Source organism: Amblyraja radiata, chromosome 7, assembly GCF_010909765.2.
Source record: "Amblyraja radiata isolate CabotCenter1 chromosome 7, sAmbRad1.1.pri, whole genome shotgun sequence".
NCBI lineage: Eukaryota > Metazoa > Chordata > Chondrichthyes > Rajiformes > Rajidae > Amblyraja > Amblyraja radiata.
The window spans coordinates 68094223-68119546 of NC_045962.1; the positions used below are offsets into that span (position 1 = coordinate 68094223).

The window sequence follows — 25324 nt, forward strand, 5'->3', positions numbered from 1 at the left end:
TCTGTAGTGTATCTACAGAAATCAGTAAAAGTTGTTGGAAACATGACTCCAACTAGTCCTCTGAGAAAGAAGAGGCACTGCTGTGATTTCTTAGTCAGAACATCAATGAGATGGAACATGGAGAAATTGTTGGTGATATGTTTACATCTAATCTAATACAAGAAAGCAATAGCAGGAGTAGGTATTGTAACCTTTTGTTGCCTTAAGACTATTCTGATATTCAACAAGGTTATAGCTCACTCATCTCAACTGCATTTATCTCCCTTGTCCCCATTTCCCTTACCTGGCATGGAGGTAGATATGATAGGGCAATAGAGTCTGTTAGATAGGTACATAGATATGTAGTGAATGTTGGGATATGGATCATGTGCAGGCAGTGGAGATTAGTTTAACCGCACCTATGAGTTAGATAGAGCTCTAGGGGCTAGTGGAATCAAGGGATATGGGGAGAAGGCAGGCACGGGTTATTGATTTGGGACGATCAGCGATGCTGGCTCGAAGTGCCGAATGGCCTCCTCCTGCACCTATTTTCTATGTTTCTATGCACCATGTTCTTGATCAGAGTGTTAATGTAGTGGGACCAGGACAAATTAAACGTAAACTGAGTTTATATTTCAATACTGAAGAAAGACACAAAAAGCTGGAGTAACACAACAGGACAGGCAGCATCTCTGGAGAGAAGGAATGGGTGATTTATCAGGTCGAGACCCTTCTTCGGACTGGTTAGGGATAAGGGAAACGAGAGATATATTGTAGACAATGATGTGGAGAGATAAAGAACAATGAATAAAATATATGCAAAAAAGTAATGATGATAAAGGAATCGGGCCATTGTTAGCTGTTTGTAGGGTGAAAACAAGAAGCTAGTGCGACTTGGGTGGGGGAGTGAGAGAAATCAATATTTATACAGCCCAAACAAAATATGAGATGCCGGTCCTTCAATTTGCGTTTAGCCTCACTCTGACAATGGAGGCGACCTAGGACAGAAAGGTCTGTGTAGGAGTGGGAAGGAGATTTAAAGTGTCTGGCAACGGGATACCATCAACATCCATGTGACTGGGTAAAGAAGAGGTAAGATTACAATTTGTTAATATTTGAAAGGGTCAACAACAGATGCTGGAAATCTGAAATAAAATCAGAAAATGCTGCATGTACACTTTAAGTAAGGCAGCATTTATGGAGAGAGAGAGAGTGAGAGAGAGAGTGAGAGAAAGACAATGCGACGTTTCAGGTCAATGATTTCTCTACAAAAAGATCATTGTGGGCAATGATGCCATTATCACCAAGTATCCCGTGGACAATGACAGCCTAATCTTTTGCACACAAAAGATTACCAGTTAGTGAATTACAGGGAAGTTACCACCAACATAGTGGGTTTTACATGATTCTAGACCTTCAGGACTGGAAAATAAAAATAAAACACATTCAACAAGCAAAGGATACTAAAGATGTCCATTTAATGCACAAAACTGGTAAAGTAAATTATTTAAACCAAGTGAATAATATTTCAAATTGTTTTATTTTGAAAAATAAAATCCATTAGTGCAGTTTCTGCTAAGAGGTAAAATAATTGAAAGAAAAAACACAAAAAGAATAATTGGGCAACATAGTGGAGCAGCTGGTAGAACTGCCGCCTCTCAGCACCAGAGACCCGGGTTCAATCCTGACCTTGGGGGCTAACTGTGCGGAATTTGCATGTCCGTGTGGGTTCCTTCCGGATTCTCGGGTTTCATAGAACAGTACAGCACAGGGACAGGCCCTTCGGCCCACATTGTTTGTGCCAAACTTGATGCCAAGTTAAACTGATCTCACCTGCCTGTACATAATCCACATCTCACTGTTCCCTGCCCTTCCATGTACCTATCCGAAAGTATTTTAAACGCCACTGTTGTATCTGTCTTCAGCATCACTCTGTGAAAAAAAAAATGACCCACGCATGACCCATCCCATGTTAAGAAGGAAGAACGTTCTCCTTCTTACCATTTAGCTAAACCCTCTGGACATTTCTATCTTGGGGAAAATGTTTTGACTGTCTACCCTATCTATGCCGCTCATAATTTACTCCTATCAAATCTTCTCTCAACCTTCAACATTCCAGAGAAAACAATCCAAGTCTATTCAAACTCAGCTTGTTGCTGAAACGCTATAATCCAGACAGCGTTCTGGTAAACCTCTGCACCATCTCCAAAGCCTACACATCGTTCTTATAATGGGCGAAATTACTCGCAATACTCCAAATGCATCCTAATGAAAGTCCAATAGAACTACATCATGACTTCCTGATGCCCCTTGCAATGGTCAAGCATACCAAATGCCTTCTTAAACACCCGATCGACCAGTGCTTTCTGTGAGCTATGAACTTGGACTTGAAGATCCCTCTGCACATCAATGTTGTTAAGGGTTTTTGCTCTCACATCCCATAGATGTGCAGGTTTGTACGTTAATTGGCCTCTGAAATTACCCCTAGTGTGTCGAGTGGATGCAAAACTGATAATATAGAACCAGTGTGAACGGGTGATCAGTAGTCGGCATGGACACGGTGGGGCTAAGGGCATGCTTCTATCCTGTATCTTTAGACTGAGATAGAGCGGAAACAGGTCCTTCAGCCTACCGACCAACATTCACCCCATACACTAACACTATCCTACACACGAGGGATAATTTACAATTTTTATTGGCCAATTAACCTTCAAACCGTACGTTTTAGGAATATGGAAGGAAACTGGAGCACCCGGAATAAACCCAAGCGGGTACAGAGAGAACGTACAAATTTCCTAGTCAGGATCGAACCCGGGTCTCTGGCGCTGTAAGGCAGCAGCTCTACCGCCCCTGTGCCACCCTCTAAACTGAACTATAATACATCTAAACAAATGGGTTCAAAGAGAAATGATTCAAAGGATTTAGAGGAAACCAGTGGTGAGAAATGGTGAAAACTATTTCAAACACTCCGTTTTAAAATGGGCTGATTACGGTTGGTTAGTTAGTTAGTTAGCTTAGTTACTGCTAACCAGTCAGTGAGCCATCCAAAGTGTACTGATACATGGTAAGGGGAATCTGTTGCTGGAGTAGAGATTTAAAAGAGTGGAGTGATTGCAATGAATGATTGCAGATCCATTTCTGGGACCAGTGGTTGAAGTAAAAAAATATTTTGTTAAAAATGAATAATCCATATTAAAAATAGAAACTGAAAAGACCAAACCCAATGATAAACAATTCATTCAGAGTGGAGCAGGTGAATTACAACTGTCACAGAGGTTTGCAAAATCCAAGGCTCAATCGGAAATATTTTTGCTGTGCCGAACCTGAGAAAATACAGAGATGAGCCAGCAATTATCACACTGTGCCACTGCTCTGCTGAGGAAACTTAACTGAAAGTGGCAGCTGCACCCATAATCCCTCCACAAACGAACTCCAAAGTAGCAGAGACATGATGCAAAACAATGAAAGCATTCAGTGTTCTGACTTAATCCATGTAGCGGGGAAGCAGGGCCTATATAGAAGTGCAGTTACAATGTTATCAGTTTTGCAGGGTGCAAAACTGAAAGCTCATATAATCATGCACAGGAACACAGTGTGACCCCAGAAAACTATCTATGAAAATTGATGTGCAGTGAGAATAACTGGTTCTTAATTTCCACAACTGCTGCCTGTTTCCTGCACTCTGCGTTATTTCTGATATCCTGCTTCCTCAGCAAGTTATTTAATTGGTTATTTTTTTTTGATCCTTCCTCTATATGTTTTGATTTTTTGAACCAATTCCTACTCTTCACCTTGCCTTCCACAAGTTGGAATTACAAGATGACCAAGTTGAAAGGATTCACTTGCTGACCAGCCTGAAGTGACAAACCAACCAATTCAGGGGAACCGATGCAGAAACAATTTCACAGTCAAGTCGCATGTGCGGCAAATGAGATTTTAACCACAATCTGTCATTCCCAACCTTCCGTGCAGGAAGGAACTGCAGATACTGGTTTAAACCGAAGACAGACACAAAAAGCTGGAGAAGTTTATCGGGTCAGGCAGCAACTCTGGAGAACAGGAATAGGCAACATTTCGGGTCTAGAACCTTCTTCAGACTTCTGTTGCATTCCTTCTCTAACCCAAAAGTATTAAGAAGTAATTTGTTCTCACTTTAGCATTCTTGTGGAAATTTCAAAAATAACATTTGATCTGAGAGGCCTGATTTTCCTTTCCACAACTATTTTTTTTTTTTTTCCAAAGTACAACAGCCTGCATCCATTCTGATGCAGGGTTATCAATCTTGAACATTAAATGCACTTCTCTGCAGATGCTGCCTGACCTGTTGAGTATTTCCAGAATTTTCCATTTTTCTCCAGCATTTGCATTATTTTGCTTTATTTGTGGCACTTATCTTAACATGCACCAACGGTATGAACATTGAGTAAAACACAAAGTGCTGGAGTAACTCAGTAGGTCTCAGTCTGGAGAATAGGCACCATTTTAGGTTGTCATCCTTCTTCAGACTGAATCAGTCAAACCAAAATGTTGCCGATCCATGTTCTGGAGAAATGCTGTCTGACCCGCTGAGTTATTTCCAGCATTATTCCTAATGTTTTTACTCAAGTTTCCAGCATTTCCTTGTGTCTCCAATATGAATGTTGAATTCTCCAATTTAAGTAATACCCCCATCTTTCTCTTTACTAAGCCCCTCCACTGCAGTGCACCCATTTCTCACACTATCCCGCTTCTCTTCTCCACCATTACTTTTCACTTCTCTCTTAATCCAACATCCTATTCCTCCTTTTCAGCTCTACCATTTGTCACTTACTCCTAAACAAACCCCCCTCACCTATATCCACTTATTACTTGCCAGTCTTTGTCCCACCCCCATCTCTTCACCTTTCTCCTCCCTACTACAATCAATCTATAGAAGGGTCACATCCCAAAACGTCACCTATCCATTCCCTCCTCAGATGCTGCATTACCCATTGAATTGCGCTACTTTGTGTTTTGCTCAAGATTCCAGCATCTGCATTTCCTTGCTTCTATACTTTCTTACCTTGGCCCCTCTTCTCTCACTCTACCATGTCTATAACCTTTGTCTATAAACTCTTCTGGACCCAGATTCCTCATCTTCCATTGCAACTTGATCCAACCTTATTTCAGACCCCTACAAATTAAACTAACCAGGAATTGCCTTGTTAATGGTTGACTTTTTCTCTAGCTCGCTTTTTCAATCCACCATCTAAACACCATTCCCTTTGCCTATAAATTACTGCTCAACATTTTTGAATAATCTTTCAACAATATCTTCTAAACATTCCAACTTGCCTCACCCTTTACATTGATATCCAAAGTTTATGGGGTCAAAAGTTATGGGGAGAAGGCAAGAGAATGGATTTGAGAGGGAAAGATAGATCAGCCATGATTGAATAGCGGAGTAGACTCAATAGGTCGAATGGCCTAATTCTGCTCCTCTGACATGAACTTAACATTTACTGAACATTATAACGCCATTCATAGCAATATAAAAGTATTTATAATTACATTTTCAGGATTTTTAAAGGAATTTAAAGGACGGATTGCATTTTTTTTAAATTCCATGATTCAAGGAGTCTTAAATAAGGGGACAATACATTAAAATCAGAGCAAACCTATTTGATGTTAGTAAGGAAGGGTTAAACTCTCTCCCACAAAAAGCTCAATGAGCAATTTAAATCCAAGATTAATTAATTTCTTGCTTGCCAAGTGAATTAAGAGACGTATGCTTAAGAATTAAAATGAATAACACTGTTGTTTTCAGAGTGGTGCAATTGCAATTTTTTTTTTTGCTGGATTGAAAAACAGTAATGACCATTTCTTGATTCTAATGCACCTAATGACCTTTTCTTGATACTAACACACCTAATGTTTGCTCTTCTCAGTAAGGTGGAGACTGTGTGGTGAGATACAAGAACAATTGTCAATAACACTAGCTAATCATTTTTCATCTGGAGCGAGTTACTCAGAAATTCTTGTCCACCACAGCAAAATTCAGTTTTCTTGTAATATGTGGCCGACAATTTCTTTCCCCAAGCCTGGTCTTCGAAGGTTGGCCACAAGCCAGATTGAGCCTGCAGCCAGGATGTGCCAGTAGTGGGTGGAGGTAGAACATGTTGGCATTTGTATCAGTCCAGCAGGCACAGTCTTCAGATATGTGTGGTGGGTGGGGAAGGAGGATGGGGATCAGCGTGACACCTGTGTTGATGTGGTGGGTTTGGGATTAGACATATGATGCGAGTGGTGTTTTGAAATGTTCAGGAACAGAAATAGGCACATGGATGTGGGGCACTGATGGGAGAGACTGCAAAGGGAGGAGTTGTGTGGTCTAAATTGGAGAGTTTTTGGGAAAGGATAGAGATCAGCATGACATGGATATTGCAGTTGTCCTAAATCAATACTGTGGAAGTTAGATTTTGTTCCAAATGAATGATGCCCCCAGGACAGCATGGTCCATTCATCTACAATGCTCTAATTTCCGAATGGCATGATTTGACCCAGAATGGGTCACAAATACAATTAACCAAGTTAAGTTGACTTTTAATAGCACAGTACTGAAAGTACCAGTATAATGCAATCCAAACACTTGGTGAGTGTTTCCAGTATGGCCTTGAAATCTTCACAATCTCCCACAAAAATAGATAGAGAATTAATCCACCATAAAATTTTGCCATACCCAAATTATACACAAGATTTAGAACACACATTTGCAATAGATTAAAAACCTTTGGATATATGTTTGCTGCATTGCAGATGTTAATGTACAAAATACCACAGTTTAATTTCAAACACTGATTTATTCACTTGCTGCACTGATCTCACAGTTTTAACCAATAATAATCTCACACGACCAGGGGAATTGGTTACGAATCAAAGGAAATATAGCAGTTAATCTCTTCATTGTCTTAGGTCAATTATATATCTGAAATATGAAGGCTTTTTTACCTAGTTTAGATTTTGGACAGACATATTTTAGCTTACCCAAGAATTGTATAGTGGGTTATTTGCATAATTTTATGCACCCACTCACCCTGTTATGAATCACTTTATAACACTGAGGCCACGAATCACACTGTTCTTCATAAAGATTCAGATATTTAAAGAGCTGATATTTGAATTGTTTGGAATAAATTATTGTTTTGGAATAATGAGCAGCTGACATGCCTGATCATACAACGAGTGTGGTATATCATATTGTTGTGAGTTTGTTGAGAAATGAAAAAAATAATTTGCACAATGTCAACAAAAAATAATAACATACAAATTCACCTACCATGAAATCACTTGGTTGTATCCATACTGGAAGTCTCTTTCCTGGCTTTTCCGGACAGGATATACCAACTGGTTCTCATGAAAGTACAGGACCTTTTTCAATTTGGCAAGGTCAGGTCGGAGAGCAACCAGTTCAGCCAGGTTAAGGACTGAGCTTGTGAACAGGACCCTATAAAACAAGGACAGCAGTGTTTGCAAATATTGAGCATGTTCCGTAGGATATCCATCACTCCCTTCCCCCATACCAAAGCAGAGAGAGAGAAAACCCCCCTGCAGGGACACATCAGAAGCTGAACATTAATACCATGTAGCTGCACTGGAAGTTTTGATCTTTTAAGGCAACTGCTATGAACTCCAACTAGAAAGAGTTGGCGTCGGATTGGTCTTTTGAGTTCTGTTACTGTACGCCACAGCATAAAAAAGGAGATGATAGATTTTACTGAAAGAGACAAAAAATAGCAGTGTCTGAAGGACAAGTGGAACAAAGATAAGACTGAATGGGGAATACTTAGGATTGCTGAACTCATTAAAATTTCCTATTTCGTGTAGAATTTTTCTGTTGAATGACGACAATATTGTATACAACTGAAACAGATATCCAAAATAGTGTTGCTTTAGGCAAACTGTATGACAAACTGTTGACAAATTACCCCAGTGACCCCATCCAAAACAATAGATACATTTATTTGGCCACATTAATTTTGAAAGTTAACTGCAATCAATTAATCTTCAAACCCTGGAAACATCATCAATTCATAACAAAATACAAGCATCTTCTTTCGACAAACTAATTGTTAAGATTTAAAAAAAAGTTATATTAAATTGACTACAAAGAAATAGGGGTGCTAAAAACAAATGTCACACATTGGCTATGACTTTGGCCACAATGTAGGAACCCCACATTCTCATCACTCTTGATTTCAATATCTTCAAGTTTTTCAATATTGTCACTGCCATAACTCTTAACTAACAAAATATTTTGTTTTAAATTCATAATGTGTTCATAAAATGTATAGATACCACCCTTTAAAAAGTGACAGTCAAAACTCCTACATTTTATCATAAAACTGAGAAAATTATAGAGTACATCATTCACCTACGAACACAAAATCAGGTCCATGATGTCATGCATGAATATAAAAGTTAGCTTTCTCATTACAACACATTTTCATTCAAACATTTTTAAAGCTAAAATCACCGATTGTTTTATCAATGGAACACCAGATGAATAATAAAATGATATCATGCTCATAGCTGCTGGATATATAACCTTAAAATGCTTGTGTTTTGGAAAAGGGCTGAAAATGTGCTATGATTGTACAAGCCTCTGTTTAGACCACTCCCTGAATAGAGCAAGCACCGTATGTAGAAAACACACCTGATTCCTTTGGAAACTTAGTAATCATCAAATGAGAAGTCAATTGGAGCCAAGCTTATTCCATTGAACAGAACAGAATAGGAACGTTTTGGAGAAGGCAGCCTGCTTAGTCTCCAGCATAACCAGAAGCAGAAGAAGGATTAAAGGCAAAGCTTTCCTCAGAGATGAGGGGGGGAGATAATAACCAAGTAGGTCCATCCCCTGTCCGCAAACTCCTGCCTCGAACTCTGAAGTAGCTGTGGATTCAAAGGCTCAGGTTTTCTAAATAAGTTTGCAATAAAAGTCTCTCTATTGCCTTCAATGAGTGAAGCTCTAAGACAATGAATGGTGATTTTTCTTATTCAGCATGAAGCAGCTTGGATACAATACCACCTTCATGAACCACCCTAGCATTTCACTGCAATCTCACAATCAATGTGCATGTTCCAATGTGTTCAACTGAATGGTGGCAGCAACTCAAAGCTGTCTCCTTTTCACACCACTCAATCTTCAGTCAAGTGGGTGGGAGGTCAAAGACCCATGCAAAAGTTTGTTGGATTTCTTCAAGCAGCTCTGAGCCTGGGCTGCGCCATTCTTCCAGCTGTCTGAACTAGTAGGATGATGAGGATTTGCGAGGTGCCATATAGCAGGAAGGATGAAAAGATGACTGCTTTCATCCTACAAGGGGGCAGCAGTTTGGAATGCCATAGAGCCATTGACACACGCTCAAGCTGCATTGTTATCTAGCTGTTGGTGGAAGGATCACTGGAGACTTGCCTCCCCCTGCTAATAGTGGAACTTCTGACTGAAAGATAGAAGTCTGAACTCCCAATATATTAGTGACTACCTCCTACCTGTGCACATCTACCCATCTCAACCTTTGGAATTCCCAACCCTAATCCATCCACTACTGTTTTAACACTTTATTTTCCAAACCATTATCTTTACTTTAGTTTAGTTTAGAGGTACAGCACAGAAACAGGCCCTTCGCTGCTAACAATTACACTATCCTTCACACACTAGGTACAATGTAACATTATACCAAGCCAATATGCCTACAAACCTGTACGCCTTTGGAGTGTGGGAGGAAACCAGAGCACCAGAAAAAAACCCACCCTGGTCAAGGGGAGAACGTACAAATCCATATATTCAGCACCCGTAGTCAGGATTGAACACGGGTCTCTCGCGCTGTAAGGCAGCAACTCTACCGCTGTGCCACCATGTCACCCTGTTTATCTGTTTTAACCAAGCACGGTTTCCATCCTGATATTTCCCACTTTGATTGCACATTCAATTTTTCTTTATATCTTAGGATCTTTCTGACATGCCAAAGATTTAATACAAATTTTTGACGTGTAACTGCTGATTAGTAATCAGAGTCCCCATTCGTTTTGTTCACTCCTTCATTCTTCTTCAAAGACAATTAATGAAGTCGCTGGTCCAGTCCGTGCCACATTAAAGCACTAACAACTTGTAACAGAAGGATGGGTTCCAGATTCCTCCTGCAATCCAAAGCTTTGTCGAGACAATAAAGTTAAACACAGGCTGACAATAATATATATCCCACAGTAAGAAAGAGAGTAGGAGAATTGAGGCCAAATTAACCCAAGCTCTTCTAAGATGCTTTTAAACAACTGGCCACAAAACTGCCAGTTCAAGTTAAAATCAGGAGCAAAGTGATATCAAAAAACATTAAAGATTTGTACAAATTCATTTACTAGTACGTACAGTACAAATTAAATACGTTACTTTTAGGTTTCAGAAGTTGCTTGAATGTTGATCAAAGAACTATCTTTGTCCACACAGATCAAGATGCCCATCTAAGCTCGTCCCATTTACATGGATTTAATCCATACCTCTCTGAATGCTTCCTATCCATGTGCCTGTCCAAATGTATTTTAAATGTGGTTATTGCACCCGTCTCAACCATTTCCTTTGGCAGCTCAACCTCCACTCCCTTTTCCCCTCAGAAATATGCAACTTCTCTCTAAATGCATCCACACCATTCACCTCAAACACCACCTGTGGTTTCTAGTTCCACATTCTGACCACTTTCCTCATTTTGAAAGCTTGTATAGGTTGCCCCTAGATTTATCCCTTCCCATGAATATAAACACTTAATCAGCATCCACACTAACAAAAGGTTTATTATTGGAAGCTCCCGAAAGGCCACATGGCTTTGCCATACCCTGGCAGCAGGCCTGCCGCGGAACCGGGGAACCGCCTGGAGTGGAAAGCCGCCGAGCCCTGCTCCTGCTCACCCGCGAGGACTGGAGAGGAGAGTGGAGTATTTAATTGGGGATAGTACTTATGGATGACAATAATATTACTGATCTGTATGCGAAAAAATAAATCTCACGGTACCTTGGTACATGTGATAATAAAGAAACATTGAACCTCTCAACACCTATTAGAAAGTCTGGTTATTGGGAATCATCATGGGAATAATCACAAATATTCAATACTATCCTTGAAAAATGTTCTACATCCCAATCAGTGTTTCTATAATATGGCAATAAAACTGTACAGAGTGTGATCTTGCCAACCTTAGGTACAAGTTCGACACAACCTCCTACTTTGGCATTTAATCACACTAAAAATAAAGACCAACACATTTGCTATTTTAATGATGTTATTAAACTGTCATATTTAGTACTTTTTTTTTTAAGTTTAAAAGTTTAAAATAGTTTCATTGTAATATTTTTGCATATCTCTCTCTCTCCATGTGTCTATAATAGATTGTAATCTTAAAAATAGGATTTGTTTCCTGATCCCGGACTGCAGTCGAGTTGGATCGACCAGGCTTATATTTCTCTACAATGGAGAATAAAGTTTGTTCACTAGGTTTTTCTACCACTGCAGTAGTACATCTAGGCTTCTTTCTAACATTTGATTCAGTAATGCCTTCTTGACTATTTGTTATCAGCACTCCCGAATCAAGCAAGACAGAATTGTTATTTTCATAATATATCAGAATGTAGAGCATAGAACTGTACAGCAAAAGAACAGGCTATTTAGCCCAAAATGTCAATGTTCTTCTTGGTTTCTTGGTCCTCCAATATATTCCAAATGGAATTTAAACTGGAGGTGGTGGCAGTGTGGCAGTGACGAACATGATGCCAAGACCAATGCATTTGCCTGCATATAATCCATATCCCTCCATTTCCTGCATATTCATGTGTCTATCCACACGTTTCTTCAATGCCGTTATTGTATTAACCTCCACTTGCACATTCCAAACACTCACAACCATTTGTGTATAAAAAAACAAACTTGCCCCACACATTTCTCCCTTTCATCGCAAAGATTTAAACTCTAGCATTAGTTATTTCTATCCCGGTAAAAAGGTTCTTCCGGTCAACCCTATCTATGCCTCTCATAATTTAATAGACATATCAGGTCTTGCCTCAATCTCCAGCATTCCAGCGAAAACAATCCAAGTCTCTCCAACATCTCACTGTTGATAATACCCCCTAATGCAGGCATCATAGGGGACTTTATCAAATGCTTTATGAAATCCATGAAGCCAACATCCACAGCCCCACCTTCATCGATTACCTTCATCACCTCCTCAAAAAACTCGGTCAAATGAGTAACTCATGACCTGTCCCTAATTCACCCTTTCTCTTCCAAATGGGAGCAAATCCTACCCCAAAGAACCCTCTCCAATGGCTTCCCTACAACTGACGTGAGGCTCACTGACCCATTATTCCATAGATTCTCCTTACTTCTTCTTAAACAAGGAGGAGAAAAAATACTTAATAACGATAACATTTTATAATGGCTATTACATGATTGAACGTCATTTACCAAGTAACATTTAATAATGACAGTAATAATGCGGATAGTCTGTTAATTCAATTAATCGACTGTTTAGAACAACTCCCCTGACTAGAAACATTCAATGTACAAGCTGATTTGGACATTTTTCAATGGGCCAGTATTTTGGAGCAGGGTCATCAATCTCATTACCTCTGGGATGCAAGCAAGAGAAATACCGAGTATGTTCTTTTCAGTGACCCTTGTGAGGAAGAGGACATGCTGCTCTCAAATGAGAACAAGTTTGGATTTGGTTGCGATTCACCCTGTAGTCTTGACTACACAGGACAGAGAATTGCCAAAATACAAGGGCTGATTTTGCCACAAAACCTCAAATTGTGGGAGAACAAAGAGGAAGAAGTTTGAACTTTATTGCCTTCCATCACAGTGAGGAATGTGGAATCCACTGTGATGGATGTTTATGTTAACTTTTATGTGGTTGTGTGTCTTGTTGGTTTTCACTTAGTATGGTTGTACGGTAACTCAAATTTCACTGTACCTTAACTGGTACATGTGCCAATAAACCGACCTTGAAACCTTGAATTGCTCAAAGGGGGAAAGAAAAACTATGACTCCGATCAGTTTTGTGGATCATCCCAAGTTAAAGTTCTGTGCATCTGGGCGGAGACTACATTTTTTTGCCATCAAATCTGGTCTTTATTGACGGCAAAAAAATGAATGGTTCTGAAGCCAAACTTGGGTCTCCCAAAAGTAAAACCCTACTATGCACAGTTGACAGAATTTATTAAAATAACTGTCTGATATTTTGAATGTCTTTTGCTGCGTAGTTGTTCCTGACATATCTTTAGCAGCTTTTTTTTGCCATCTTGATGGAATTCTGACCCATTGTGCATTGCTGACCTGTGTTTTGACAAAATAGAACATCCAGCTGGAATTTTGAAAATGTCCATGTATCAGAACTGGACTTCGTCTGATAAGCACTGTGATGCCAGTTTCCTGAACTACAGCTGAACTCCAGTTTTCTGCGTTCTCTTGTTCCTTCAGGATATGAGCCCGACCTGAAAACAGACTGCATGTATCACATAAAGAAAAAGAGACTGCACATCCTGTGACTGTTACTTGCAGCTGAATTGGAACAACTGTTTTAAAAGGTGGAATTTAAAGATCTATCACCCTATCCAAAACGGAAGAACAGATATTAAATGTTCCATAAATGTGTACTTTGCTGCAAAATATTGAAGTTTTGTTAAACAATGTGGGTTGATCTGCAAAAAATCAGCAATCTATAGGCATTCAGGATATATAGAAGGGTGCTAAATATCTTGGTGGTCCTTATGAATGTAAAACAAATCACTCCAGAACACTTGAAACTACCTTTAACTTTTTTTCTTTAAAAGGAAGTGATAGGTTAGAAACATAGAAAAATAGGTGCAGGAGTAGGCCATTCGGCTCTTCAAACCAGAACCGCTATTTAATGTGGTCATTGTGATCATCCACAACCAGTACCCCATTCCTGCCTTCTCCGTATACCCCTTAATTCCGCTAGCCCTGAGAGCTCTATCTAACTCTCTTTTGATATCCAGTGAATCGGCCTCCACTGTCTTCTGAGGCAGAGAATTCCACAAATTCACAACTCTCTGTGTGAAAAAGCTTTTCTTGATCTCAGTTCTAAATGGCCTACCCCTTATTCTTAAACTGTGGCCCCTGGTTCAGGACTCCCTCAACATCGGGAACATGTTTCCTGCATCTAGCCTGTCCAATCACTTCATAATTTTATATATGTCTACAAGATCTCCTCTCATCCTTCTAAATTCCAGTGAATACAAGTCCAGTCGCTCCATTCTTTCATCATATGACAGTCCCGCCATCCTGGGAATTAACCTCGTGAACCTACGCTGCACTCCCTCAAAAGCAAGAATGTCCTTCCTCAAATTAGGAGACCAAAGCTGCACACAATACTCCAGGTGTGGTCTCACCATGGCATTGTACAACTGCAGAAAGACCTCTTTGCTCCTATGCTTCTCTCTTTATAAAGTCCAACATGCCATTAACTTTCTTCACTGCCTGCTGTACCTGTATGCTTACTTTCAGTGACTGATGTACTAGGACACCCAGGCCTCATTGTACTTCCCCTTGTCCTAACCCGACACCATTCAGATAATAATCTGCCTTCCCGTTCTTGCCTCCAAAGTGGATATCTCACATTTATCCACATTATACCACATCTGCCCACTCACCCAACCTGTCCAAGTCACTCTGTATCCTCATAGCATCCTTTTCACAGTTCACACTGCCACCCAGCTTTGTGTCATCTGCAAATTAGCTAATGTTCCTTTTAATTCCTTCATCTAGCACCGCCATTCAATATGATGATGGCTGGTCAACTAAAATCAGTACCCTGTCTTTGCTTCTTCCCCATACCCCTTGATTCCTTTAGCCCTAAGAGCTAAATCTAACTCTCTCTTGAAAACATCCAGTGAATTGGCCTCCATTGCCTTCAGTGGCAGAGAATTCCACAGATTCACAACTCTCTGGGTTCAGTCAGCCATCTCAGTCCTAAATGACCTACCCCTTATTCTAAACTGTGACCCCTGGTTCTGGACTCCCCCAACATCGGGAATCACTTAAGGATCACATATATTTGTTATATGTTTATAAGTTTCAAATAAGAGGATAGATAAAGTTTCGAATATTGAGGCATGATGAAGCCCATGCAAGCTGAGTTGGTCCCATTGAGGAATTCTTCCCGAAGGTTTTGATCCCCGAAGAAAATAGGAAGCACAATTTTGTGTAGGAATTGAAATTACCACCTCTTTTTCAGATGATCATTCCACTATTGTAACTAAACTGATTTTCTTCTCATGGAACTCTATGTTTGGCGGCAATAATCGACACCTGCTCCTGATTTTCCAATATTGAATGCAGCCTTAACTTACCATCAACTTTCCGTGAAATTTTAAATAAATTCGCAGAAAATAGCTGAAATTATCCTCAATGAATAGGACCTCAGGCAAACCAAATAATTTCAAATGGGTGTGCAATGTTTTAACTTACCCATTTTATTACAAATACTTCAGGTTTTGCTATATACCGATCTACTACAAGTAACATAGATTTGATCTTCAAAAAACCTTAAGATCCCTTTACTTGAAAAAGGGAATGCAGTACTTTTTAGACTTGGGCAATCTGGCAATTTAAATGTTGATTCTTTATCTTTAAACAGTGGGTCTAAATCTACATAAATAGAAAGGAACCATTAAATATGTCTAAATCAAATTTTTTTTAAATGAATGCTGTTCCTGTGATCATGTGCACTGTACCCTATGCTTTATATTAGTATCCTAAAAAGAACATAGTGTGCAGATACCAAGTCTCCAATTAGGTCAAATTATCCAGATTTTACCATGTTAAATACATTATTTGAAGTTTCTGTAAATTTAATTTGTCAATTTGGGCTAATAATTTAAAAAACATTTGACAGATTGCCTTGGAAGTCGAAGGGATTCACTAAATAGTACCAATGCAAAAACAAATACCGTGTCAGGGAAATGAAATGAATATATCTTAATGGTAACAAAGTAGCACAATGTACGTATTTACTCCATTACATTGAAATAACCCTTTAAATCTCCATTGCATTGTATATTCAGGTACATTACCTTAGATTTTCCGGAGTGATCATAGTACATACAATACCAAATCTTCTCGTAAAACACTCAGCAGACTTGGTAATGTGAATTTGGAACAATGAGAAGAACCAGCAATGTATTAATTGAGTTCGGCCAAACTTAACAAAATATCCAGATCTTTGTGGCTAGGCTATGTTCCCAAACTGTTTGATACTCTCAGAAACAAGTCCCCGCTCCCTGTATGTTCCGTAATTAGCTGAGTTGGGCTGGAAATGGAAGATGTGCAAAGTTTCCGAAAAAATTATTTTAGGTGCTTTCAAAAGTTGTGCAATGTTTTATGTTTTTCAATTGCATCCCTTCTTTTATCCTTCTGGTTCATATAATGTTTGCACTCCATTTGTCTGGATCTGATAACCAAAGGGCTTTCAGTTAGAAAAGCAAGAAGCGCCTCTGGAAAAATGGCATTGACTTGCCTGGGTTAATCAACGATCCATTATCAACTGCCACCTCTAGAAGCATGTACATGGCCATCTGCAATCTATTTGTTTTATTATTTTATATAAAATCCTGCCATTTCCTTTGCTTATTGATGCATTTCCTTTCCCAATTCTTATTTCAATAATGCAGCACTTCATATTTTCTGCAATGTATTGCACATGCCCGTTCTAATAACATTCAGTTTGAGCTGACAAATTATGTTTTTTGGTCTCACTACAAGCAGCTTCAGGTCTTAATCTAACTTAGTTGTTCAATGCAGGACCAAGAGTCGGTTGCACTGTTGAGAGCACCTTTCTTAGATTGAAACATTAAACTAAAGGGGCTGTCCCACTTGGACGACCTAATCTGCGAGTTTAGAAGAGTGTCTTCGACCTTCAAACTCGCAGCATGGTCGAAACGTGGTCCTAGGAGGTCCTATGAAGTCGCTGGAACTCCCCTTCATGCTCAAGGGAAGTTCCCGAATACTCGTGGCCTCAGCTAGGGCACTGAAAATATTTCAGCATGTTGAAAATTTTTCAGCGAGTAAAATTGGGTCGGCATGGTTCTTTTGAACTCATAGTGCAGTGAAGTGGGGTTGCTATGTAGTTTCTGGCAGTCGAGGGCAGCCATAGGCAATCTCCTTCGCTGACCGGGCATTCGCCCCCCTCCCCTTCTCTCAGCAAAGCAACATAATTCATAACAGAGCTGAATATTAGCTTTAGAAGCATCTAATAGTGAAATTAATCCTACAATATTAAACTTCACCCTTTAGCTTTTTGGGAAATTAGGGACAAAATGGATTTTTACGAAAATGCAGTAATTTTGCATCATTGATAGTAGCGTTTAAGTTCTAGATTTATTTAATCACTTAAACTCCCAAACTGCCATAGTAGGATTCAGACTTGATTGGATCAATGGTCCAGCCTTCTGGCTAATCATCCATTAACTTTTCCAGAATGCTGATTTCTTCGTGTGTATAAAAGAATCCAACCATTTTATGTTCTATTCAATTTCAGCCTGTGTCTCAATATTTTCACATAGACACAGCTAATCTTAAATATCACTCAAAATAGTTCTTCCCTGTTCCTTTCTAATATATTAACTTCCAGAGCCCCTTATTCGTGTGAAAAATCAAATAGTTGTGCATACAAATATTGATATAGTGAGAATCTTCAGTAGTTTTCAGGCTAACCATAGTTTTTTTTCTCATAGTTCAAAAAACTGTTAGAAAAACAAGATTTATGCATGCTCAAACTGATTTTTCTAAAAATCTTCAACAGATACCTGGTTCAATCGAGATAACTGCACTTCTTTTTATCACCTGGAGCTACAGCAAAATTCAGCATAAATACAACTGCAGGGGTAGTAGAGGGGTAGCATTACTGAACTAATAGCCCTGAGGCCAGGATCAGTGATCCAGCGATACGGGTCCAAACCCCACCAGGGCAGCTATGGAATTTAACTTCAGCTCATTAAATAGATTTGGAAAATTAGTATGCGTAATAGTGATTATGATCTAAAGATTACTATCTGAACCCATCCGGTCGGTTCATGCATGTTTTTGAAGAAGAAATTTTGAGCGGCACAATGGCGCAGCGGTAGAGTTGCTGCCTGAGAGCACCAGAGACCCGGGTTCAATCCTGACTATGGGTGCTGTCTGTACAGAGTTGGTACATTCTCCCTGTGACCGCATGGGTTTGCTCCGGGTATTCTGGTTTCCTCCCACTTTCCAAAGATGTGCAGGTTGGTAGGTTAATTGACTTCCATAAACTCTCTCTAGTGTGTTGGATAGATCTACTGCATGGGTGATTACTGGTTGGCACAGACTCAGTGGGCCGAAGCGCTTGTTTCCCCACTATATCTCCAAAATAAACTGAACATAATAACTCCTGATAGCTACTTGTGATTCATCGAGCTACTTGATTCATCATTGATTCATGCAGCTAGGTCAGATACCAACAGAATTTCCCTAAGATCTCCAAAGTAATTCTTTCACTCCAACCAACATACTTTATTTGAAAACGACTTTCAGAATGGTACAGTGCTACGAGCTGCTGCCTTGCATCGCCAGAGACCCGGGTTCGATCCTGACCTCACGTGCTGTCTGTGTGGAGTTTGAAATGTGTCTGTGTGAAATTTGTTTAAACTAAATTTCCTTTCGAAAAGTCCTCAGCACATACTTTTCACAAGTGCAATCCACTGACCCAGGCTCATGTTCCTGACATGTGCCATACAGTGTTGCATTAAAATCAACCAGTACAGATCACCCAAAGCTGTTTTAAAGGTCTTCTGTTTTCTGGCAAACAATTTCCCCTCCACTTATAGTTTTGGTTGTCGCCATAACCCTGTCAACATGTTAGGTTGTTACGTTTCAACTTATTTATGACATCAACTTCTGAATGAAGGAAATAGTTGGTTATGTTACCATCGAACTAGCCTCTTGGCAAATCAAGCTACCCACCTCTGAGTTTGGTGCATTTTGACACATCTGTTTTTAGGTCCTTTGTCTAATTCACATTATATAAAATGGCCATAACTAACTTGTCATTACATTGTAGCCAGCGTTTTGCCAAAGATAACTCTTCACTGCCCTCCTGACAATGAAGCCAAAAGGTTGAAGAGTCAAGGTTTATTCAGCAACATGAGCTAATGCAAATGGAAAGCCAAGGGCCATGCCATCCGAATTCACAAAATAACAAAGTTATCACAAAGTTGACAAACCTTATTAAAAGAGAGCTACCACCAAAGAGTGCCAATGCATCTTTAGTGCTCCATGCATGATGTTAATTCCCTAAAGAGCAATGAATCAACATTAATTCCCTAAAGAGCAATGAATCAACATTTTATGTAATTCAAACTTTCTGAACTGCATTTGCTATGCAGCTCGACACGAACCTGTAACAAACCACCCAAGTCAAAGTCTCTTAGAATATTTTTTGCTCAGCCAAGAAGACGGACTTCTACTGCACGTAATTCCTAGTTAAACATGACAGTTGTGCTCCTGCCATTGCCTGTGCTGCATTATACAGATAATTTAAGTCGTTTCTTTTCAGTTTAAAGATACAGCGTGGAAACAGGCCCTTTGGCCCACCGAGTCCGCACTGACTAGTAATTCCCACACATTAACACTACCTTACACACACTATTGACAAGTTTACATTTTACATTTACACCAAGCCAAATGACCTCCAAACATGTGCGTCTTTGGAGTGTGGGAGGAAACCGAAGATCTCCGAGAAAACCCATGCAGGTCATGGTGGAGAATGTACAAACTCCGTACAGACAAGCAGCGGGTCGGGATCGAACCCGGGCATCTGGCACTGTAAGACAGTAGCTCTACCACCATGCCTCGATGCCACCCTTTATTTGGAAAGAATGGGCTCTTTGGAAAAGGATGTTAGTCAATCTACAATTGCAAAGAACAAGGACTCAGATCCTTAGGATTGTGAGATTTCTGATCTCAGAGTAAGAATACCATCCAAATGAGCACCTATGTAAATTGAATGAATACGTCAGGGTGTTAAAAAAATGTTGTCGTCTTCTTGTCAATGGATCTAAATTGAATCTTTTGAGCTTATAATATTCAATGTTCACTGACAGAGCACATTCAGAAGTCCCCATTAATACAGCACCAGCAATAAAAGTAATTAAGCTGGAGCAAACAACCACCAAAGCCAGGGAGCAGTAAAACTAATAGATTGCTTCGGAATTTTTAAACACCATTTAAGGATTAGCAAAAGTGCAGTATTTAATTGTAATTATTCCCCGATTTAAAAGTCTCTGTTATAGCTATTTACCTGGCATTCACATTTCATATGTATTTAAAGCAGAATGCAGGCAAAATCTGAAGAACTTCTGTTTTATAAGAAATCCGGTAGATGGAAAAATCAGGCTATATGTAGATTTGGCGACATATCTCGGTGCCAAACTTTTTTACATTAGTGAAAGAATTTAAAAGGTGAAAGTAAATTAAATGCACATTAATGTTATAAGTCTCATAAAACTTCAGAGAATGGAAAAAAAGACAAAATTGCTATAAATATCTCAAATACAAAGTTTTGTGGCTTACAATGGATTCAAAACTATAAGCTTTGAAGCTTCAATGGAGTTCTAACTGAATTTACAAAAGCTTTCATCTGTTCTTTAAAAAAAAAAGCTCTTTAATGTGGCAGATCCATGAGCCATACATACTGCCACACAATCACGTCACTGTACATCTTCAGTGTGAGAATGATTTGCATTTCCTGTACTGTTTAAGCTTTAACTAGCTTTAAGTACCACATACAAAAAAAAACACTGCCAAGTAATACTCCAAGCTGAACAAAAACAGATGAAAAATTTCTACAATAAAGTCAACCTGCAAATAATAACGAAGCAGGATATTCTGCTCACTGAAGATTCCTTTGTAAGTCAAAAAAAGTGCTTTACCTGGAATCGGAAGGAAGAAAGTAGACCATTTTAACTCTTTGATCACCAAAATAATTTTGTGACTTAAACACAAATCAAGATCTTTTCCATTCCCGTGGAATAGCCATTATTTTGAGAAGCTCATGGTTTTCAGTTCTTCAACACACTCAATATTTTAATCAACACCAAAAATAGGTTTTATACTTCAATATAAAGTTGAATCAAATACGAATAACTAGGACTGCCCTCTTAATCCCTAAACGAATACATGGCCATGTTTCTAGACAAGGAAACACATCACGCAGGCCAAAGAGCCATTAAAATAAAATGGCGTACATCACAGATAAGCCACTTGATTTTTTTCCATTTAGCAAAAAAGAAACATTGATTAAATTAACAGCAGAGAGAAAAGACTGGCTGGAGCCCAGTGCTGCCAGAAAAAAAATATTTTCACTACTCCCACCACTTCCACAGTCCGAGCATATTGTGAGTTGTCTTCATGATCTGTTGTATCAATAATGCAAGAGCTCCTTTTCTGATCCTTAACTCTAACCAAACAAATCTAACATTCCAATAAGTTGACATTTGGTCCTCAAGAGTCATCATTCACCAACACTATTACACACCCGCGCATATTTATTTTTTCTCTTCACCTTTTCATCCAAATATATTGTAGCCAAGAATCTTTAGTTCCCATACCACCCGTATTTAAGCCAAGTCTTTGTTATAATTACTGTGGTATAACTTCATGTACCAAAAGGAGTTCATTAATTTTATTTGCCACATTCGTCACATTAACCTTCATGAGTTCCAACAATGTTATGTGGTCAAATTAATCACTTTTATCTTCTGATAGTTTAACATCCAAAGAGTACATATTGATTAAACAACTCTCCTCCAATTATAGCCTTACAGTGCTCACTAAAATGTTATTTTCAAATACATAATGTATTGAGGGCACAACGACACACTCATAGAGGGTAGGTGAGAGAGCTGCTGGCACAATGACACACTCATAGAGCTGCAGCCTCACAGCCCTAGTGAACCAGGCTTGGCCCCAGCCTTCAGAGCTAACTGCATGACAATCACACATACGCCCTGAAAACGGGTACAGTCACATTGCTGGAGTAACTCGGCGGGTCAGGCAGCATTTCTGGAGAAAAAGAACCGGTGACATTTTGGGTCGGGACGCTTCTTCAGACCTTCAATTGAGTCTGAAGAAGGGCCCCGACCTAAAACTCACCTATACTTTTTCTCCAGAGATGCTGCCTGACATGCTGTTACTCCAGCACTTTGTGGCTATCTTTGGCATAAACCACCATCTGCAGTTCATTGTTTTCAAATATTTGGGGATTCCGTCTGGAGAAGGTTCCCGAAATTTCGCCAGCCCATTCTCTCCCCAGATGCTGCCTGACCTACTAGGTTCCTCCAGCACGTTGTGTTTTGTTCAAGGTTCCTGCATCTGCTGTCTCTTGTGTCTCCACTCGGGGATTTGTAGTGATTTACAGTAAGTAGCCACTGCAAATAACCTCCGGCATAGGTGGGTTCAAATTCAGATTAGTTTATTTGCCATATACACCACAGATAAATCAAATTTCTTGTTCACATCAAGCTCACAGTCAGCGGCATACATCCGTACATAAAAACAAAAAATAATCATTTTTAAGCAAGTTAAAACAGCAGAATTATTCAAGAGTATGATGCAATATGAAGTAGTGCAAAAAAACAGTTTTTGACTGCTATAACAAGATAATGCAAGATCGGGTAGATCCACATAGTTTCTTGCCCAGAGAAGGTTAATCAAGGACCAGAGGACATAGGTTTAAGGTGAAAGGCAAAAGATTTAATAAGAATCTGACGGGTAATATTTTCACACAAAGGATGGTGGATGCATGGAACAAGCTGCCTGAGGAGATAGTTGAGACTGGGACTATCCCAACATTTAGGAAACAGTTAGACAGGTACATGGATAGGACAGGTTTGGAGGGATATGGACTAAATGCTGGCAGGTGGGACTCGTGTAGCTGGGACATGTTGGTCGGTGTGGGCAAGTTGGGCCGAAAGTCCTATTTCCACACTGTATTACTCTACGACCATGAAGTAAAGGGAAGAGTAAAAAGGGCCTGTCCCACAAGCATGCGACCTGCATGCGGCAAGCGCGACCAAACCAGAAGCGGGGGCCGCGCGGAGGTCGAGTGAGTGACGTGAAGTTCGAGCGAAGTCCGCGGGAAGTTCGAGCGTGACGTACGGCGTCAAGACGCTGCGCACGCTCGTCAAGGCAGTGCATACGGTGTCGAGGTGGCTGCTGGCCAGCAGGCCGTTGCCGCGCAGAATTTTTGAACACGGTCAGTTTTTTCGGAGCCCCGCGCGATGTCGGGACCAGCTCTGCACAACTCCATACGGCTCCAGCGATCAAAGTGGGACCGGCCCCGCGAGGACGTACGGCTCAAGCGACCACGTTAGGTCGCGCTTGCCGCATGGAGTCGCATGCTCGTGGGACAGGCCCTTAAGAATACCTGGCAACAGCTCTGGGAAGGGTGTAGATAAGAAGTGGATTGTTCAAGAGTCTAATAGCTGTGGGGAAGAAACTGTTCTTAAGTCTAGATGTCTGGGCTTTCAATCCCCTTCTTCTATGTCTTAAGGTATTATGAAATATGGAGCCATGTCATGATGACACATGTAACATGCCATATCATCACCATGCAACAGCTCATATCTTCTGGTTCAAATATATACCTAGCTCCCTAAAGTCAGGAGGGTTAAAGAGGTAATATCACATGTGCATTTACACTGGTATAATTTATATATTGTCGGGAATAAATCATTCACAGTGCAGAACTGCATCTGAAATAGAGTAACTGAACACTAAATTGCACAGATATTGAAATTGAATATATTTAATTGAAATATAAGATGAGCATTGCTTAAGTAAAACATTGTATTTAAATAGAGGTAATCAAATTGGAATTTGAGTATGTGAGAAACTAGCTGTGTGACCTTCTGACTCAGAGGAGAGAGTGTTACCAGCTGAACCCAGGTGACACTTGTAACATCCAACACATTACCAAGCTAATAGTTAGTTGGTTCAAAAGTTATAATTTTGTGTCCTTTCTCGGCCAGCATGGCCTGAAATATGTATTTCTACTTTTTAAGGTGCTCTGAAATCTCACTGGATGGTGTACTAATGGGGTTTTTTAAACTATTGCAATCCTCATTACGTATCTTTGTTGGGTTCCCTGGTGTAAATGCATGCTGATTCTCCTTCAGCATGCACTAAGGCATTCATGTGCTTTATCATCACACAGCTGCCGGTACTTAGCTTCACAGCTGTGACCTCAAAAACCAATCCTTAAAGGGTTGTTTGCAGAGCACAAGCAGTGCTGTTACAATTGCTGGAGAGTGCACCTTCAAGAATGGCTGCTTCAATGGATGGGACGGAGGAGAGAACTTGCTCTCCGATTTTCAAAAAGGGGCCGCAACAGGCTTGTGGAAAACTATATCCACAGGAGGAATGTTCCCTGTGCCTGGGGAGCTTGGGAATCCTTCACACTTGATTCTGGCACTTCCAGCAGGAGGTATCTATAGAAAGTTCTACCTCTGGTATTGTGTACGTTATAAGTTCTGTATTTTGAGGAAGCCTGCAACGCCAGAAAATCCTTGTGCCTGGTATAGTTAATCCTGTGCTCTGCCGGAGAACTATAAGTCTTATCTACTTGTGTACACCACTTTGCCAGCTCTCCTGCACCTATGAGCATCAAACAGTGAGATGTAATGCAAATCAATAGCAGCAGCAGATGATCCCTAGGGCAGGTAGTTAAGATTGACAATGACTTTGACAGTGAAAGCAGTACAGTGAACCTATATGTGAGGTTGCAGGAGGTCGCAAATCTCTGAGGGGAAACATGTTTAAGCACTTGTATCTAGATAGGAGCAAGTATGCCTGTAAAACTGGATGGACAACGTCCTGGTTGGTGTGGTCTTTAAGAATTATTTCTTCTATGCTTCCTCACACATTACGCCAGTTGTTACCTTGGGTACCTCCATGTCCAACTCCTTGTCATCCAGGAAGAGGAGTATCTATTAGAAATGGATACCCATTGAATGAAAGTCTTCAGTGCAGGAAGGTAACGGTGGTGCAAGGAAGGCTCGGTCTTAAGTTTTGAGAAATCTGAACAGTAGGTAGCAAGTATGCAGGGTACTGTTAAACAGCCCGACAAGAGTTTTTTTGGCGTTATTCACCATTTTAATTTGGGTGCTTTAGAGAAAATATTATGACATTCTTGTTGATGTTATAGGAGCAAGCTTTGCACCATGACCGTAGTTCTGCCACCAATTAAAATCCAGACAGAAAATTGAGAGGCAATTTTCCCATTCTGATTATAAGATAGCCAGAAACAGTTGT

The 25324-nt window shown here is 39.9% G+C and overlaps 1 protein-coding gene across 2 annotated transcripts in view; it reads right to left on the reverse strand.

The window, feature by feature from the left end:
• gtdc1 (glycosyltransferase like domain containing 1) overlaps positions 1-25324 on the reverse strand; it is a 305811-nt gene that overhangs the window by 187633 nt on the left and 92854 nt on the right. For both annotated transcript variants that reach the window (XM_033024711.1, XM_033024710.1), the window contains exon 3: positions 7274-7441. In XM_033024711.1, coding sequence (XP_032880602.1) covers positions 7274-7441 — 168 coding nt within the window. The remainder of the gene's footprint in view (positions 1-7273; positions 7442-25324) is intronic.